This window comes from Neopelma chrysocephalum, unplaced genomic scaffold, assembly GCF_003984885.1.
Source record: "Neopelma chrysocephalum unplaced genomic scaffold, ASM398488v2 Primary Assembly neopelma1_44, whole genome shotgun sequence".
Classification (NCBI taxonomy): Eukaryota; Metazoa; Chordata; class Aves; order Passeriformes; family Pipridae; genus Neopelma; species Neopelma chrysocephalum.
Window position 1 is genome coordinate 13,513,919 of NW_020897703.1, and position 20,164 is coordinate 13,534,082.

At 41.8% G+C, this 20,164-nt stretch overlaps 1 protein-coding gene across 8 annotated transcripts in view; it reads right to left on the reverse strand.

The window, feature by feature from the left end:
• The window catches only part of MAP3K20 (mitogen-activated protein kinase kinase kinase 20), a 100,759-nt gene that overhangs the window by 12,361 nt on the left and 68,234 nt on the right, over positions 1–20,164 (reverse strand). For all 8 annotated transcript variants that reach the window (XR_003533510.1, XR_003533507.1, XR_003533509.1 and 5 more), the window contains exons 12-19: positions 18,423–18,467; positions 17,469–17,499; positions 17,210–17,349; positions 15,968–16,030; positions 14,885–14,977; positions 4,412–4,528; positions 2,853–2,927; positions 1,717–1,867 (exon numbers count right to left, since the gene is read on the reverse strand). Coding sequence is in view for 3 of the 8 variants with exons in the window: in XM_027678536.1 (XP_027534337.1) it covers positions 1,717–1,867; positions 2,853–2,927; positions 4,412–4,528; positions 14,885–14,977; positions 15,968–16,030; positions 17,210–17,349; positions 17,469–17,499; positions 18,423–18,467 (715 nt within the window). In the remaining 5 variants the exon portion in view is untranslated. The remainder of the gene's footprint in view (positions 1–1,716; positions 1,868–2,852; positions 2,928–4,411; positions 4,529–14,884; positions 14,978–15,967; positions 16,031–17,209; positions 17,350–17,468; positions 17,500–18,422; positions 18,468–20,164) is intronic.

Consider the following 20,164-nt stretch of genomic DNA (forward strand, 5'->3'; position numbering starts at 1 on the left):
AAGGGAAAGAAGAAAATGCACAGGAAGCAGAAAGAGTATAGAGATGAAGTTCAGTTGTGTAGGGATGCTGTGAGGAAGGCCAAGGCAAAGCTGGAATTGAACCTGGCAAGGGATGCAAAGAATAACAAGAAGGGCTTCCACAGCTATGTTAACAAAAAAAGGAAGGTCAAAGAAGGTGTACTTCCCTGATAAACAACACTGGAAAACTGATAATAACAGATGAGGAGAAGGCCGAGGTTCTCAACAACTTTTTTGCCTCAGTCTTCAGTGTCAACCTCTCTTCCCATGCCTCTTGAGTGGATTGACAGCAGGATGAGGACTGGGGGAGCAAAATACTTCCTGATCTTTACATTAGTGGACAAGGGAAGGGCTACAGATGTCATTTATCTGGACTTCTGTAAAGCCTTTAACATGGTCCCCCACAACATGCTTCTCTATAAACTGGAGAGAGACGGATGGACTCCCGTGTAGACAAGGAATTGGCTGAATGGTTGCATCCAGATGGTAGTAGTCAACAGCTCATAGTCTCAATGGACATCAGTGACAAGTGATGTCCTTTAGGGGTCCATACTGGGAACAGTGTTATTTAATACCTTCAGTAATGACACAGACAAAGGGATCAAGTGCACCCTCTGCAAATTTGCAGGTGACACCTGCAGTTGACATGCCTGAAGGGGTGCCATCCAGAGGGACCTGGAAAAGCTCAAGAAGTGGGGCCATGGGAATCTCATGAGATTTAACAAGACCAAGTGCAAAGTACTGCACCTGGATTGGGGCATCAATACAGTCTTGGGGATGAACACATCGAGAGCAGCCCTGCTGAGAAGGACTTGGGGGTGCTGGTGGATGAGAGGCTGGACACAAGCCACCATTGTGCACTTGCAGCCCAGAAAGCCAAATGTGTCCTGGGCTGCATCAAAAGCAGTGTGGTCAGCAGACTGAGGGAGGTGATTCTGCCCCTCTACTCTGCTCTTGTGAGACCCCACCTGGAGTGCTGCATCCAGGTTTGGGGTCCCCAGCATAGGAAGGACACCGGCCTGTTGGAACAAGTCCAGAGGAGGGCCACAAAGATTTTCTCCCTGAGAGGAAAGGCTAAAAGAATTGGGATTGTTCAGCCTGAAGAAGAGAAGGCTTCTTGATGATCTAATTGCAGCCTTCCAGTACTGGAAGGGAGCCTACAAGAAAGATGGAGAGAAACTCTTCACAAGGACACGTGGTGACAGGACAAGGGGAAATGGCTTCAAACTGAAGGAGGGTAGGTTTAGATTAGATAATAGGAAGAAATTCTTTATTGTGAGGGTGGTGAGGCATTGGAACAGGCTGCCCAGAAAAGTCATGGATGTCCCATCCCTGGAAGTGTTCAAGGCCAGGTTGGATGGGGCTTTGAGCAACCTGGCCTAGTGAAAGGTGTCCCTACCCATGCAAGGAAGGTTGGAACTAGATGATCTTTAAGGTCTCTTCCAACCCAAACCATTGTATAATTCTATGAAATCACATTGAGATACAGAACAAGTTAGTACCTAAAGTTTAGCCTTTAAGCTAAGTCAGACATGCCAGGATGCATGCATCTACAAAGGCATCACAGGGATCACAATGGCTGCTGATGCTGAAAGATGTGCTCTGTTGTTGGAGCAGAGGAGTGGTATTGACTTTTTGCTGTTCTCCTCACATATGCCCTGCTCATGTCAACAATAAAGTTTGGATGTATTGGCTTACCTGAGTCAGATCTGCTTCGCGAATTCCCCTCGGAGTTGGGGACCGAGGTCTGTATCATGAGCTGTACTGTCTCAACCTCGTCCTGTGCTTTCACCTTGCTCCAGCAGATAGCTTGGATGTGCCTGGTGCTTTTGGGAACTCTAACATCACTCTGCTCAGGAAGGACACAACATATGTGAGGACATAACAACACACAACACACTAAGCTCTCCTAGGAGGGAACATCCATGAGTGCCTGGGCAGCAGCAGTGCTTTCAGTAAAGAATCTATTTCGCAAAACCACTTAGCCAGTTCTCAAGTATTTTTAGACTCTATATAATTTTGGCTGGTACTTTGTGATTATGCTAAAAATATGGTAGAGAATAACTGTTTCAATTCTTGTACCATGTGGAGGAAAGATCTGAAGGCCTTCCCCTACAAACACAAAAATACATTTTACTAGTTCTATTAATGTGAACATCAAATGTGCACTGCTAAAAGAGGGAGGACTAAGCAGGTATTTTTGCAGGGGAACCTCCAACAAAATTTTCAAGGAGTACCAAACTCTTCAGTTTGTTGTTTAGGACAAAAAATTGGACCTGTTAAGGTCCAGGATTTCCATGTTTCTCCATCACTGTCTGAATACTTGTTCAGGACAGAGCTGGAATCTCAATTATTAGCCTCCTTCTGACGCACAGCATTGGTCTTTATAAAAACACTCCTGTAAGTAACTGTAAACCCTTTTAACAACAGCTAATTTCTATCATATCAAAAAGTATTCCAGATTTTATTTTATCTTACTGTACTCATGATTTCTCGTTTTCTCTCTTCTCCTGTTGCTTCTCTGCTCTCTTAATTAGCACTTCATTGAAAAGATAAAAACCAGCCTCTTCAAGTAATGCAAACAACACTGACCATTACACTTCAAGAAAAAGGAGCTTTCCTCCTTGAGAAGAAGAGCTGTCCCAGGCAGCAGTTTGAGGCCATCGTCTCTGTAAACTTCATTCAGCTTTTGCTCTGAACTTTAGATTTTACAATTAATTGCAGGCAGCTGAGACTTGATTATAGGATATAACAAAGCCAGAGGATGCTATTTCCACACCTCCTGTGTAGGTTTTATCTTGGATCAACAATTTTATTTGTTTCTTAGAGCTTACCTCATATGTAACAACACATTCTACAGACTGGTGTTCTTCTATCCCCACAATCCATTTCTCCATTACAAACGGTGGCTGAAAAAAACATGGTAGAAGTTTTATAAGGTGCTTTTCATCTCCTGCCTTGTTTTTGGAACGCCCCAAAGCTTTTTCCAACATTTGCCTCTTTTCATCCATTCCCATATTGCTAACATCAATACCTTTTTTAAAATTTTATGAGATAAAGTAATGTATTTTGGAAATATTTACTTCCTTGTTTACAAAAGGAAACTGAGAAGAGATTTCCATACGTAACAGGCAATAGGTAAGACAATGTGGAATATTTTCATGGGGGCGTAAACCTTTTTTCAATTTTATGCATGTACAGGGTTTTTTTTTCTAGATTTACAGAGGCCAGCAAGAACAAATACCTAGAGATTCTCAGAGATATTCCTTGACAAAATTAAAAATGTTGAAATATGTGGAACATTAATGTTACTGTATCTAGTTGTTAGTTTTTTTTAAGGAAAAATTGAAACGTCTGAGATTAAAATTAAACAGAAAACTAATAATAACAAAAACAATCATAATAATAAAAAAATCACAAGTGTTGTTCCAGAAATCACTAACAATTAAAATAGTATTAGTATGAATTAAATATTATAATCCCTGTTGGCATATATACCTATATCACATTTCCCTTAAAATTCTGACTGTTGACAATCTGCTTTTCATTTTTTTTCCTTTAGAAAAAACCCCCAAAGGTTTCCCCTCCAATTTTACCCCAAAAATTCACAGTTAAAAGCATTCAAGAGTTTGGGTGTTTTTACCAGTGCACCTAGAGCAGCATAATTGGTAATCAAGCTGTATATTTTTTCAGTTAGAAATTTATTTTGCTAGCTATTACCAAGTGAAGCATATTAATAAAACCAAAATATTAAAAAAACAGCTAACAGAATGCTTTTTGCATTAACAAAACTTCTGTTGCTTAGGAAAAAGCAGTCTAAGTACTTGCTGGTAAATATTTACAGGGAGGTTCTGAAATAAGGTAAAATGCCTAGTGACACTGAATTGCAGATGTTCAGTGATGTACTGTCTGCAATGGGTTTCAGTCTTTGCAATCCATTGTTGCATGAAAGAGAGTTTTAGAAGCATGCAAAAGTTCTAAAACCACATCAAAAAAAAAAAAAAGAGAGATAAAACCCCATAAAAATCCCAGACAAATCACATGAAGTTTCTGGAACATTTAAATCAGTTTCTTCTCTTGAAAAAGAAAGTAATTTTTTTAACATTCTTTCCTTTAAAAGGGGTAATAAATTCAGAGGATATAACATGAAATTAAAACAAGAAAATATAAATTAGTTCCTTCTCTTATTTTGCTGTTGTTAACATTACTGTCAGCTTAAAGGAGAACCAAAACACCTAACTCCTATTATGATACAAATCTGTTTAAAATGTGCATTTTATTTAAAAGCTGTCAAGAGACTGAGCTTCTGCAAGCACAAAAGTCGACTGCTGTGGTATTTTAATGTCTTTGTTTGAGATCTGTGAATTCATGAAAGCTTTAAGGCTGTAAATACCTTTGTCATCTTTAAAATCTCTACATCAGGTAGGTTAGTGTTGAATGTCACATCTTTTATGTAGGTTATTGCAATTTCATCCCCGTCCATCTCCATGTACATTTTCCATTTACAATCCTATGAATAATAAAAAAAAGAATGCTGGATTGTTAGAATACAGATAGAAAAAAACAACAAACACCAAAACCCAAAATGAAACAAAACTGAAAGCTGAAACAACCCAAAATCTAATCCTCAATACATCAGGAGAAAAAATAACTCAGAAGAAATTAAGGGACATATACATATTTTAGGATATGCATGTTTTCCAGTACAAGTGCTGATAATGGAAAACCCTCAGTCCTCTTGTTCACACTCTTAGCTCACCTTGAGAGGCAGCTGCCTCTCAGACAGGTCTGGATATCTTCAGAGGTGTGGATCCCCTGCAGTGCCTCACCTAGACAGCCAGCCTGTTGGAGCAGGCTTGGGAGCTCTGCACACCCACGGGGAGATGGAGGGACAGGGCAGTGGTGGGAGCTGTCACCTGGGGTCACAGTCAGTGCTGGCAGCCGGCCCCAAGGACATTGTCCTGATGAACCCAGGAACAAATGGCCAAAGGGTCTGTGAAACACCTTCACGACAATTGCTCAAATAATGGGCAAGAGGATGAGCTTGTTATTACAGCTCAGTTACTTCAGATACTGAGTGCCCAGTGAGGCACTGAGCATCCTCAACTTCTGTTCACCTCCAATTGCACTATTAATTATATGCAAGCCCAGCTTAGAAAATAATCACAGTGAGTCTAATAAACTAAAGCAATAAAAGGTATCCTTAAAAAATCCCCTGGGCTGAACAGGGGGTCAACATCCAATGCTTTGCACAGGAGCCTGAAGAAGGTGACAGCTCTGGCCAGCCACATTGGCAATACCAAGATAAAGGAAAACTGAAGTATAAACATTTCCAAACTACAACAAGAAATTATGTTTGTGACAGCATTTAGCCCTGCATGTCCATCTGTCCCCATTGAAAGCTTCCGCATTTTATGAGCAGAGTGGATGTGTGAGTTGGTTTTTGCATTACCCTGGTGAGAGTTTGAGTGATGGGAACTGCAGTTCAGTGGTCAAGGCACCAGACGAAGACTCAGAGGCACCAAGCTCAGTTTCCAGTTGTGCTATTAGTTTTCTGTGCAACCTGATAAGGTGCTGGAGTTGCCCTGTGCCTCCGTTTCCTAATCATGGACAGTATCTGTTCGCACATCTCTTTTCTGTCCTGCTTTTTGGGTTTGTGAGCTAACCCAGGCTAATGCCTGTCTTGTCCGAGGCAGGCACAGCACGATACCCTGGCCCTGACATAAGCTGAGGACAGCATATCCTATGTAACTGAACAGCAACAGCGAAGAGAATTGTCTCTGACTCCTCCTTGTCCCTCAAATTGTGCTCCTCTCCCAGCCCACACCATTCTTGTTGTCAGCCTTTTTTGCAGGACTTCCTACATTCGTGCTATTGCAAATTGAACCTGAGGTTAGAGACAGGATGCTTGATGACATTTGTAAGTTTTACAAAGACACCTGAGCCAAGGAAAGAAAAAAATATTGACATAAAGTACTATCCTCCAGTTAGTTCAGCACATCTCCTGCCATAATACCAGTGTCAAGAACCTGAGAGCCAGAGCTGCACCTTGTGCCAGGGCTCCTCATGACTCAGGATTTTGTGCTGTTCACTCACATTTCCCTACAGACTAGATCTGACAAACATCATCTCATTTGAATAAACAAAATAAATCAACTAGCCATCTCTAAAGACAAGGTTGACAAGCTGTGTACATCCAGGGTGTGGCAGGTGGGCACCTGCCAGTGCCCGGCCCCTTGCCGGATCCGCCGTGCATGCAGGAGCTGCTCTCCATGCGGTAGGGAATCAGGCTGCCCCACGCAGCACTGGATGCACGAGCCCTGCACAAACATTGCCTTCCCCAGATCGGAACTGCATCTTCAGAGAAACACATCCACTCTCCTGTCCTTCAAACCCAGTCCCCAAACCTTTGGTCCTTCTTGGAGCCCTCTCCAGCCACACTGCACAGATACCAAAAGGACAAGTTACCACACTGGGCATACCTTCTCTGGTCACTCAAAAATACCTGTCTTGTTTTATGCGGCAAGGTTTCCATTCTGTGTTATTGTAAGATCATCACTGGAAAGGAGAAAGAGAGAGAGAGAGAGAGAGAGAGAAGGAAATAAAGAAGGGCAAGAAAGGGAAGGAGATGCTGGGAGAAAAAGAGAAAAGATATAAAAGAGAGAAAGGAAGGAAAGAGGAAGGAAGGGAGGAAGAAAGGATGAGGGAGAGAGAGAAAGAGAGAAAAAAGATAAGAAAGAGAAAGAAAGAGAGAAAGAGAGAAAGAAAGAAAAAGAAAGAAAGAAAAAGAAAGAAGGAAGGCAAGAAGGGAAAGCAACTAGAAAAGACAGCAGATGGATGATTTTAGAATCAAGGCACTTGGGAAATACTTAAAGTAAGTAGGAGGCTACTTGTTTTACACACCTAGTAACTATTTTGTTCAACCACACAGTAAATAATGCATGATTTGCATGCTGCAGAAAGAAATGGACATATTTCACTGTTTTCCAATGGAGTTCTAGGTTCTTAAAATAGGAGAGAGATGCTTATCCACTTAAGCAAAAATGTGGCTAGAACAACCAAGCATACGAATTTCAATTCTTTGATGAATTGTAGCCGTAAGGCTTCTTGGATTGGGACTACATTTAGCGCCAGATGTATGTGGGAAAATAATTTCGAAATGGAAAAGTGTCTGGTTGATAAATATGCTTACACGAGTCCTTCAAAGAGACTTCCCTGAACATCTTGTCATTCAAACATTAAAATACCTCCCAGTATTTACCTGCTTGATTTTGATTTTTTTAAATAAAGAATTTCAGCTTTTTGTTTAAAAAAAATATCTAGTTTCAGAACCAAGAGGCAACCAGTTCTGAAACCAGCAAAACTTTGTGTGAAAACATTTTCAAATAACACTTCGACAAAGTCAAAAAATCAGCAGCTTCTGAAAATGATTCTAGAAAAGCAAATCACACATGTATTTGAGCCGCTTCTCCTCAGTTTCAAAAAAGAAAATAAAAACACTTTAAAACTTAAGTCTCCAGCTTACTGTGGTGACAATACTTCTTTAGCCCCATATGCATTAACATCTGCAAAAAAAATAAAATGAAAGGAAAATGAAAAAAGATCAGGCACAGGCTCTAAACAACAAACGTGTCCTGAAACAACAGCTTAAAACTCTTGCTGGGAAGGCACTTCATTTTTCAAGGGGGCCCAAATCCAGGATTCATTTTAAAACCAGTGGTTGGAATGAACTTTTTTGGTTTTTTAAATATGGAAATAAAAATGGAAACAGCATTGTAGCAGGTAACTGGATATTAGAAAAAAAGTAAGATGTAGCATGAGATGAAACAAATATGAAAAAAATATTGGTCATGCTGATACTAAAAGTAGTAGCATGTTGATGATTTAGATCCCCAGAAGCTCTTTTACGTTCTTAGCTATTATCTATCTCAGCTGCTGAAACCTGCTGTTTTAAAGGCATTAGAGTTGAACATCTAGTGACAGCACTTGGGTTATTTATCATTATGTATCACCCTGCTACACTATATTTTATTATACTGGTTTTAAAGGAAGATAACACAATTATGGTTAATTTGCTTCTCTTCTTTATATATATAGTGTCATGACCCACCACAGCTTTGTCCCATGAGATATTTTTAACCAAAAAGAAATCCACAAGAAACTCTCCCTAAAAATTCCATTAATAACCTCTTGTAGCATGTATAGGTTGCAGGGTCTGGAACTAAGAATGTTTTAATCTCTTCAGCAAAACAATGTCTCATAATGATGTACAGGACTATTGCTGCACTGATGAAGAATCATACATAATTCAGCACCTTTCACTTGGCACCACTGTGATATCCTCATTAGCAGTGGCTCACAGTGGCTGTCAGATGGTGTCCATGCGAATGCAGGCATTATATTGTCTTTGAGATGTGCAGCTGCTTCCATGACACTGCCAGTATATAAAAACATGACGCCAGTTTGTTTTATTTAGTGCTAAACCTTCCAGTTTGTAAAAACAAGGCTGACACAGAGCCTGACATGAGGCAGTGAAAATAATTAGCTCTCATTTTCTCAGCCTCCTATTTCCTTCTCCCCGCTGTGTTCTCTTTCCACTAAACCACCACATGTCAGTCGAAATGGGAGGCAATTAGTGGGCTCATTTCAGTCCCCACAACTGTGCTGAAAAGAAAGTATTTATGATGGCACAATGAACAGCTGAAAGATTAAATAACATTTGCCTTTTGAAAAGAAAATGACTTCTAGCTAAATGGGCAATTTTTGATTATTCTCAAACAAGCTTAGAGTAGTTGGTTTTTAAAATACAAGAAAGGAAAATGAGTCATTTTTAGGTGAAAGAATCAAATAAAACTTGACACAGTAATGCAAATAACTGATGTTTTATTGCAAAATATGTAAATGTGTTATACCCTTAACAATGGTTGGTGTCTCAGGTCAGGGCAGGCTGCTGCCAGCCAGGCTCCAGCAAGAGAAGGTGGCTCCACCGCCGGTTTTGTTTCAGCTGTGCAGGCAGAAAAAAAGAGGGGCGGAGGGGAGGCCTTGCGAGAGAGATGGCCTTAGAACGTACAGAAACAAAGCAAGCAAAAGATATATTTATGTTATCAGTTGCCTGGGTGCCTCCTTCGAGCTGGAGCCCCTACTCCTCTGCGAGGCAACACGCACTGACTGGCTGGAGCTTCGCCTGGAGAAGCACAGGGCCTTTTTAACACCTACGCAGCCCAACCAGCAGTACCAAAAATATCTGTCGCTTGACAGCTCCCTTCTTTAACATCCAGCGCTGTGGAGCTCTGTGCCACGACGCAGTGGGATATCATGGTAAACACCTGGCACTGCTGCATGCTGGGGCTGCTGCCCAAGAACAGGGACTTGCAGCAGGTGAGAGGAGAGCTCTGCAAGACCGTAGTGTTCACCAAGAGCTGCCCTCGACATGTGATCAGAAGCAAACAGGGGTTGTTGCAGTTGCAGGCATCATCCACAGGAGCACCCTGCTTGTGACAGCAGGACTGTAAAGGTGGAAGAACCAGAAATATGAGCCCCTTCCCTGAGGGCTGCGTGGGTGTCCTCCTGTACTGTCCCTGTCCTCCAGTGCCATTTTCCGTGGATGACTCATGGGAACAATGTGCTGGAGCCACATGGACCATGTCCCCACTCATGGTGAGGGCTGCTGCTCACACACTGGGGCTGCAGGGGACAAGGGTGCACAGGAGCTCAGGAAAGGTATGGCAGGGCTGCTGGATTTGTCCTGTGCATGCTGGGAACAAAGGCTCCTCTTCCAGGCCTTTGTCTGGAGAGAATGTGCCAAGCCTACAAACCACTGGGAACCTGTCTGTGCTTCTGCAGACACATCTGTGACCAAGGCTGCATGTGTGGAAGGCAGCAAGTTAAATCAGTGATCAAGGTATAAACATAAATCTTGAGATTAAAAAGTCTAGAAAGTCAAGTGAGCAAAATCGCCTAGCTGAAAAGTCTATATGGCTCTTCAGGGTTATGGAATAACTTCTAATGGGAATCCCTGGTATAGCACTGCCCACACAAGGATTTTTAAAGGTGTTGGCTTGAGCTTGACCTCAATTACACATGGATGCTACAGCTGTAGCAACCCCAGTGGAGATGATGAAGTTATACCAGCTCCACTTCATGCAAAAACAACACGTGGTCCAGAAAAGCTTTTTTGAAAGAATATAAGGAGCTCTGAGTCACCTGAACTGATTCACCTTCTTGGCAGATTATATTAATCAGTTCTTAGTGGTGCTGGCAATATTTTAATGTGGCTGTGGTTTTCCTTTACAGCTTAGGTCATTTTTTGTGTTCCTTCACAAAGAGTTTACCCCTTTACTGACTACTTGTTAGAATAGGAGCAAATCTATGAAAATGGCACACAAACACAGCTACTCTGATTCTTGCATTAACTACTAGTCTTTAGTCCTGAAAGCACTGTGCTTTGAGATGGAATTAAAGAGAGAGGATTTAGAAGATGAGGTTTTGAGCTAAGGTTAAATAACTCCACGTAAGAAAGTCAAGGTACTTGCAATTACCTTGCAAAGGAAGGGTCAGATAAAACCAATTCCTCTTCCAGCTTTACTTTACTGAAGTGGGTTAAAATACCTATAGAGCGTGGGAAATATATGCAACCTAAAAACTACAAAAGTAGAATTTCAAATTTTAGACCTTGGCCCTTGCTTTAATTTTAAGAACATAAAGAAAGGATTTCTGAGTGTTGATATAGTGGGAGAGTGGAGGAGAAGAGGTAGCAGAAATGGCCTCAAGCACTTGTGAAAGTGCATTCCAGTTACAACTATTTCAGTACTGTTTTTTCTGGTACTACCTGCATTTTGCCAGCCTGGGCTTCTCCACATGAAGAGCTGGTCAAAACATCTCTCTAAAGTACCATTAATAGTATATTCACTTCTGCACTACACATTTAAATAATAGCATTAAAATATATCCCAGTTTGGATATTCAAGGCTAGAAAATAGTTCACAGAGTTAGCAGACAGTTTTGAAGAGGCTCTGCTCCTTACGTTGTCAAATGGAGGGAGAGGTAAATGGGGAAAAATAAGGTGAAATGGTGAGCCAACTTCAAGGCTTTGTGTTCAGATATAGGTCAAATTATGACATACCAGGTAAAAAATGAGAAGATTCAATGGCATAGTGAAATCTGCCCTTTTGAGGACCAAAACTAAAGAATGCATCAATAGAAGGCAAAAAGACTGTAAGCCATTCTTCTCATGGGGTTGGGTGATTCATCAGTGCAGAGCCAACACAGCTCAGACACCTTTCCCTGATTGGGAAATTTTAATGAGCCACCAAGGATGAGAAAGACATTGAAAATTCCCTCTGCAGTTCTGCAAATCAGTTCAAGCCACAATTGCCAGGGCTTGTTGTTTTACCCTCCATGTTGGAGTTAATTGGTGGTCTCCTGTTTTTTTTTTTTTAATTTGTAGAAAAAAAAAATAAAATGTCTAAATCTATCACCTTTTAGCTCAGCAGGAATTGTGTACAGAAAGGTCATTAAAAGGCAGTGAATGGAAGTAACCACATAACTTGAACTACAAGAGTCGGAAAAGAAACCTCTAAAAACCAGGTTAGTTTTGCAATGCTCACTCCTTATGCATTCGGAGAGCACAAAGGTCAACTCAGCTTTTATTGCCTCCAAAGATGCAGCTAAAAAGGGAAGGAAACTGTAATGAAATGACTGCATCTGTCAGCTGGTGGAAACCAACATAATCCCACTACAAGATGCAGTTTAAACTAGATAACAAATATGAGGCTGGTAAAGATGTGTACTGGGAAGTCAATGTTTCATTCAGTGTACAGACAAGGCTGAACATTCAAATGCTGACCTGAAGCATATCCACCAGAATCCTCAGTAAAAGGCACTGCCATTCCTAAGGCCCTTAATTTTCTGCCTGCTTATAAAGAAGATGCACTGGCTGCACTGATGGGGCATGGTACAGTGTCAGGGAGGGGACACCTGTGCCCTGAGGAATCATCTTCACACTGGAGATGGTGCTGTGCACTCTGACCAGCCAAACACATCTGAAATAACCAGCACCCCTGAAATGGTTTCTGTGTCCTGGTTTCATTCAGCACTTTTATACCCAGTGGTATTGCTGTATGTCATGTTGCACGCCAATGCTGTGCCCACGCCAGAGCTTTAATTTGAATCAGGAGAGTGCTTTTGTCCCACATGTCTGTCCTGTCCCATGCTTCAGCAGAGCCACCTCTGATGGCCTGGGTGGGCTTGCTTCCAGGTGCAACTACACTAGGAAATGTTCTGCAATAACTAATGGGAACTCGGCCCAAGAGACCAGCACAAAGCCAGCCTGGTGACCAGTTCCCCTGTACAGAGCCCTTCTTGCTGCGCTGCACCACCTCCTAGATGAGCCTAATAGCTTCCCTTGATGTACGTGGGTCTAGCAACCTCCACATCGCCCAGGGAAAGTATATCCTCAATGCGTAACCCAGATTTGAGCTTACTGCCTCTTTTTCCTCATGGCTAAAACAGGAGAAATGTTTCTTAGCTAGGCAGCCGGCTGTAGGGACTGATTAGGGTAAAGTTCCTCTGAGAAATTTATTTTTAAACTGATGTAGGCCAGCTTTTTAGCTATAAAGATGGTGGAAGGTATGATCCCAAGTGCTTCTGCTGACCCAGTTTTACAGGAACAGGCACCACTCTTTTACAAAAACAGGACAGCAAAAAAGAAGTTTAAACCCCTTGATCCTGGTTTACTCTCTATCTCCAGTTCATTTTGGAACAAATCTGGATGGCAGCAGTAGCTGGCTCAGAGCAGCCTCTAGGGGAGCTAGAAGATTGTATCCAGGAGTTTTCAAAGAAGCAAGCTAGCCAAATTTTCTATATTGTGTGTACCACACCAGTCTTTGTTAGTATTATGTTTAAAGCAAATTCCTTGGTCATGTTGGCCCCAGCATCCTGCTCAAAAGCTCAGATGATCTACTCCTTCCAGTCCACCTTCTAAAACTGGCTCTGCTGCAACATCTTTAAAAAGAGGTACAAGTTAATGTGCAAATCTCAGACAGATGTTTTCAGCCCAGACAAATTCAGATGACAAATTGCACATTCCCTGGAATGACATCACTAAGCACACAGGGTGCTGTAGCAGGGCAGCTGACAGGGAAGGCATGCCTGGCATGCAACCATGGCTTCAGAGGGAATGGCTTTCTTAGAAAGGGGGCCCGACAGCACACAGAGCAGATAGGACCAATTAGGAGCTCACAGGGAAGGCAGGACCAAATAAAAAAGGTTGTCAGAAACCTGCAGAGGTTATGCCAGCACTACACAGGCCCATTGAACTAACTCTGTCCTCTCACAAAAATTCAGCTTCTGTCCCATAGATTCTGGCACACTGTCTCATTTGTAAATTTTGCTGTCATGGATAAAACATTTACTCGTCCTCAGACTTAGGGAGATGTTAGTACAACATGAATTTCTGTCCAGTGCTCAGAAGTCTATTTGTTCCTTCTCTTGTTCTTTCCCAGGGGCGGTTGCTCACCTCTCTGCACTATGGCTCACAGCCCATATTGGAAATGGAAGGGAGATATGAGCTCTTTCATGGACATTTAGTTCTTTGAAGAGTTAGTTGCACATGGGAGACAAAAATGCACACCTATAAAAAAGCAGCTGTACAGCACCATAAGCAAGATGCATTCAAGTACACTGAGACAGTCTAAGTAATTCACATAGTGATAAAGAAGATTTTTATAGGGAAAAAAAGTACTTAGGATAAAAGAAACAAACTAAAAAAGGAAATCTCCAGACAAAAAGCTTTTTCAAATTGATGAAATGATTTCAGTACGAGTACAAGTTCCTACTAAGTTCAAACCTAAATGCTTTCTCTGCAAGCATCACCAAGTACAGAAATCAAGAGACTTCTGCAAACAATATGCCCTGAAAGCAAAGCAGTCAGATAACACAAGATGAAAGTCAGCCTCCCACAAGTTTAGGGTGGACACACAATGCAGATTTATCAAATACAAAAGGAAACAAATCCTGCTGTCACAACCCCTGACTCTAGCTCAGAAATGCTTTGCACACCATTTCCACATAGATGATTAATTCTAAACCCCTTGAACTCAGAGTCCATGGCAAGCTGGATAAAGAAAACAAAAAGCATGGGACAAACTTCACTCTCAAGAAAAAACAACGTGGTGGAAATCTTTTGCTGGAACATCTGGAGTCATCAATGCTCCTGTTACACAGGGTGTAATGAGAGATCCTTGAACCAGCTCGGCTTGGAGCTGAGGTTTGATTAGGATGTGGCATGCTGGCAATTGCCTTTTACCAGCTGAGGCACAGTAGTTTTGCTATCGGCGATGAGCTGCAACTAACCCTCCCTCCTTCCCAAGTACCATGAGGGCACAGTCACCACCAGGACCAGTCCTGTCCTGCCCAGCCAGCAGCCATGCATACCATGTATTTTCCAAACTCTTCTTGGATGCATAGAACGGTATCTCCTTTCTGCTGAGACAAAAATGGCAGTTTGTGCACCAATATCAGGCATAGGGTACTGCTCAACTGTCATTGGTTTTTTCTTCATAAATGGACTGTTACTTCACACCCATTGGGATAAAAGGAACAAAGCGAAATCCTGAATTACAAAAATTACAGTCAAAAAAATTTTTCAGTAGGAAACAAAAGCTTTCGTTTAAAGCTTTCTGTGCCACTCTTCCTTGCCGGCTCTGGGGTGCAGTTCCCCATCACCAATGCAGCCCATTTGCCACCTTGACATTCGGTCGGCACTTTCCACAACCAGACGATTCTCATGCCAATTTATCCATTTGTGTCCAGAAGATACTGGACCCTCTGAGTAGTGCTGTTAACCAAACCAATTGATCCAGCTTACCTTTGGACCATTTCCCGGCTTCAAGTGATAACCAAAAACAAGTTCAAGATTCACTACTTTCTCTATGTTTTCTTCAGCTCCACCTGCAGAATCCTGCCAAAACAAAAGGCAAAGTGAGACTCCACATCTACCACAACCCACTGGGAGACAAGAGCACAGCCTTTGGTGGCATAAAGGATTTTCCTTTCAGATGCTACAAGACTGGCAGGCAGCAGGAAGGAGACATCATATTTCAAGAGGGGCCATGGCTCCTGCATTGGTTTACAGCATGCAGTGGGTGGCATCTGGGAGATGCTGCACAATTTCTGCTCCTGGCCAAGCTGCTCTGGCACAGCATGATGTCTCTGTGAGTATTGTGGCAGCCTCTGCCATTGGAATTGCAGCTGGCACAGCAGCAAAGTCCTGACTTTCATTTTCCCCTTCAGGGAACAGAATTTTGCTATATGCAAATTTACTGCAAGTGGATTTCACTCTATAGCTGTGCAATAAATTATGACTAAAAAGCTACTTCAGGCTTTGGGCTCTAGAATTGCTTGATTAGTTCACTGAACTAAATCAGGCAAATATTAGTTTTAGCAACCCCAAGGTTCTCAAACACTCTCTCCCTTTTGCATGGCTCTTGTTACCGATATCAGAAAACCAAGAGGTTAACATAAGGGTGACTAGACATTATAAATCACCCTTCTTTTCTATAACATTAACAAACTGAGGAATGATAGGCTCAGTCTGGGCCACAGGTCTGCTATTCTTCAGTGGTGAGCAGTCAACGGCACCAGTTTGGAGGAATGGCTCTTAAAAGTAATTTCTGATTAATGATAGCAAAGGAATTGCAACCAGTAGCCTTTTAATTTAATTCCACTGGTTCCATGATAAAAGAGCCTCATTGAAAACAACTTTTATTATCTTATTACTTGCTCTGACTTGTTCTGACCCATCACTGCTGTTGACCCTTTGCATTTGTTACAACTCCCTGTAGGAACTGCTGCTTCACCCTCCCCTGAATAGGAGAAAGTTGAGACATGAGAACAATAAAATATTCATACCAACACGAGAAGCACTTCTTATATAAACTATGCAACTTGCCTTAATTAATGGTGGAAAATGAAACAGATTTAGGTAGTCATGGGTTAACTTCTCGATAGCAGTCTAGGAAAAAAAAATCAACAAAACCAGATGGGAGTTATTTAGTATCTCATACTGCAAATACCAACATGAAAAACAGTGAAACTCCATGTGCACTGTGTTTTCCACTGTGGATACATCAGGGCATGTGAGAAGAGTTTAAAATACAGCCCTGTTCTGGAAACTGTCATGGTAGATTGGCCCCATTTTGCATTCAGAATCAGATCTGCTTAATCAGAGAAAGAGATGTTCGGGGGGTTGTTTTCATTGTTTTTATTTATGCTCAATCAACCCAGGAAGCTGAAATCATTCATTTTGGGCATTATTGACTTTATTAAGTTTCAATAATTTTCCCTGTAGGAAACATAAATTAAATATATCAGTAATGGTGTGTGGGCATGGAAAAAATGGCTGATGAGCAAAAGGGGAATAAATCGGTGTGACTTATGAAGCTAAATTTGCAGGACTAGCAATTAGGATACAAGTATGTCTTTACTAGCAAATTGTGATCTAAAATGATTGAGACCCAAGAGAATTGTAGATGCTGCTCTTAGAGAAACCCTTTTCCAAAGCTGCCAGAAAACGGAACTCTCTCCTGTGGCTACAGTATTAATACCATTACTGCTGTCTGACCACATTTTCCAGACCATGATTTTCTTAATTCATTACAAACATTAGATATTTAAAACACTGCGAAACAGAGCTTTAAGAAGTTCTGAAAGAGCCTCTGAAAGAAACCTGGCTGTCAATCAGCTTTAAAGTTGTCCAACAGAGTTTTGTTAGTCCAAGCATGCTTTACACTATAAACGAGATACGAAATTTAAGAAGTTCAGAGATTTCAGTTCAAATAGCTGGTTTTGTATCTGCTTCTCCCTCAGCTGAAGAGAACTATCTCTGAATATACCCAAGTTTTCTGCTGGGCCCTCCTGGGTGAATCTGTAGCAGAACTGCCAGTCTAGCTCACAAGAAAACCAAGAACTACAGAGGAATATAAAGACCACAGCACATTTTCATGCCTCATAAGATTCTCAGGTTGCTTTGGGTTCTACATCGATATGAACCTGTAACTGTTTATTTTAGATACCAAATATGTTCTCTATGTAGCTTTGTCACTTTTTTTGTTAATACTACTGAAAACACATAGACTACTTCTTAATATTCACACTATAACCTACTGCAACGCTCAATATATGCTGATGATACCTTTAAATGGATGATGTGTCCTCTGGAAACAATTCCCATGTCCTTTAAATCCTCTTCTTCTAGAAGAAGCAATTGTTTCCCAGTGATATGATGTTCCTTAAACAAGCTAGCATAGACACTCATTTCACCAGAAGCATCGCCTTAAGATAGAAGAGGTTATTCAGAAATCCACAGGGCACTTTATTGGAGGGGGAAAAAATGAACAAATGTATATATGTTCATATATGTGAATATGAAAGTACACATGAATAGCTTTTACCTTTTCTAGTAAGTTGTTGCATCCAGAAAAACTGCAAAGAAAGAGGAATCAAATTTGAAGTTCACATTACCAAAATTTTGTATTACAGTCATTTGGAGTCCACAAGTACATTCTTTTTTAAAACAAAATTTAAAAATATTTCTCACTTTGGGTTAAAGGACTCAAGATTCACCAGTGCAAGTGATGACTTCTATTTAGCTTTTCAAAACTGCCTTCTATTTTGCAGCCATCTTCCTCAGTTTATTGTCATGAAGAACAGAAATGAGCAAAGCAGCAGCTGAGTAATGTCATATGCTAAAAGGGCTGAAGTGAAGGAGCCAGGGCTATTACGGCTTTTGCACTGGCTTTCCAGGCAGTCTTTCAGTAAACATCAGCTAAACAACCCCATGACACACAACACACAAAGAGAGTGCTAGATAGGACATTAAAATCATTATGACACATCACTATGCCAGAGATAAATCACTAATGTGTCTTGTTTAGCCTTTTAATCAAATAAAAAGGTAAAAAAGACTCAATGCCATTATTTTATATGAAAGAGAGATTCCACATGCCTTAAAACCCCCTTCACTTTTTCTCAGTTAATTTCAGTCCAGGTGGCACACAGTGGGATAAAACCTTCAAAACTGTTCTGTCCTGTCCAGGGTCAGGTCTTCGGGCACTTCCACATCCCTTAAATTGTGACTCAGGAATGCCCTCCTGGCTGCTGACAGCTCCCAGCTCCCATTATTTTCTGGACTTTGGAGAATGTGGCTGTTTTATGACAGTAACTCAAGTCCTTAATTTACTTACGATCATTTTAAACCCTTTCTAGGACACAAGTTTTACCAAACAAACAACAGTAAAATCTCACCTGGATGTTCTGATCCGGCCTTCCCTCCCTCCATATCCACTGTAATACGCTAAGAGAGCTCCAGCAGCACAATGCTGGCCACATTAACACAAAATACTCACCACATCATCTTCGGTCCATGCACAAATATCAAAGGAGGGCAGCAACTGTGTGAGAGATACGAATTGAAAAGAAAACCATCTGACCATTTTTATCCCCTCCACCCAAATTTTACTCTGGTGCCTGATTTTATTCTGTTCTTTTTTCCCTGCAAAGTACAGGACAGGCTGCGACTCATATTGACATACTAAACCACTAGATTCACACTGATCGTGGGCTGGTTCCAACAGCATGTTGTCGGTGTTAAATCGATCCCATCACTTTATGCAGATAAAATTACCAGCAGATCCCCAACAGAAACCACTTAGGAAGCAAAAGTAAACTGTCCAATGGCAAGGGACTCTCTAGCTGCCTCTCCTCTTGGCTCTGACACTTGGGAAGGTTTTTGCTTTTTTGATTTCTGCAATGAAAATAATGCTGTGATTATGACTCCATCCCAGATGATGGATATTTTCTACAGAAGGAAGGAAAACTGTCACTGGACAGCAATGAAAGCAGAATTTGGAGTCTGGCCTCTACAGCTAGTCTTCCTGTCCATGTATAGACAAGTGTCTTTTGGTTTCTGCCAACACTTTGTAACTGCTCCCCTAAGGCTGGGGGAGTGTAGCAATTCCCAGACTCCTCCAACACTGGACGCAAAATGGTGTTAGCTCTTGAAGCACTAGTAAACCATGGAGGATACACTGGGGAACAGCTGCATTAAACGAAATTCTGGGATGATTTGAAAACTGGTAGAGGAGAAGATGTCATTGTAATAGCGACTGCCATTTTACTCATTCAAGCACATAGTATCCCAAGCTTCAGCTTCTTGGCATTTTTATCCAGCTTAAAGGGTTAACATTAATTGTTGTATATCTGTATTTGCCAGTGTCTTCCAAAAGCTCAAAACCATGATGTAGTTGAAATCTCTTTGATGTAGATACTAGTGATTTATGAGAGACTCAGCTCTGTTACCACCAGCCCCCATGGCTTTGTTCCCTCCTCCAGAGAGCTCTGCCACCCCTGGGTTCCCCAGCCTCCACCCACAAGCCAAGCACGGCCCCTCGGCAGGCACTCACCCTGCCCACCTCCAGCTCAATACTGAGCCCCAGGACAGAGTTGCTCCTTAGGTGCCTTCCTGGCACTTCCTTAGCACTTCCCTGGCTCTCCAGGCAGGACACCAGGGTCTAGTGTAATCTGCTCACAACTTTCAGCCATCACTGTAAAACACCCTTCACAGCATCCATGTGAAACCCCCACTGAAGGACTTGTGATTGCCTGACATCCCTTGACTTCTGCCTCCATATCTATCGACTTTTTGCTGCCCACTCCATTTTGAGGACTTTTCAGATCTTCTTCCTCTTCCTCCACCAATGCCTCACTCAAATCTTGCTGGGCACAAACAACTTATGAGACCAGCTGAAGTCACCTCTCCACAGAGGATCTAGCGGATCCTCAAACCCACCCCCTTGCCCACTGTTTCCCCAAAGGGGACAGAGCCAAAGGCATCAGGGTGAACTGGCAGATGGCAAGATGTACCTGCCAGACAAAAATGAGACCTTCCTTACTACGACACCACACTTGCAACCAAACTTCTCAACCTACCTGCTGTCAGGCATTCCCTATGCTGACAGCAACTCACAGCCTGGGCAGGATGCTGCGGGGCAAAAGTAATGCTGGGGGAAACACCTAAGCACAAGGAAGGGCAAGTGGCAATCATGAACACCCTCAGTGGGTTGTGCCTTTTGTAGGTACTTATAGTCAA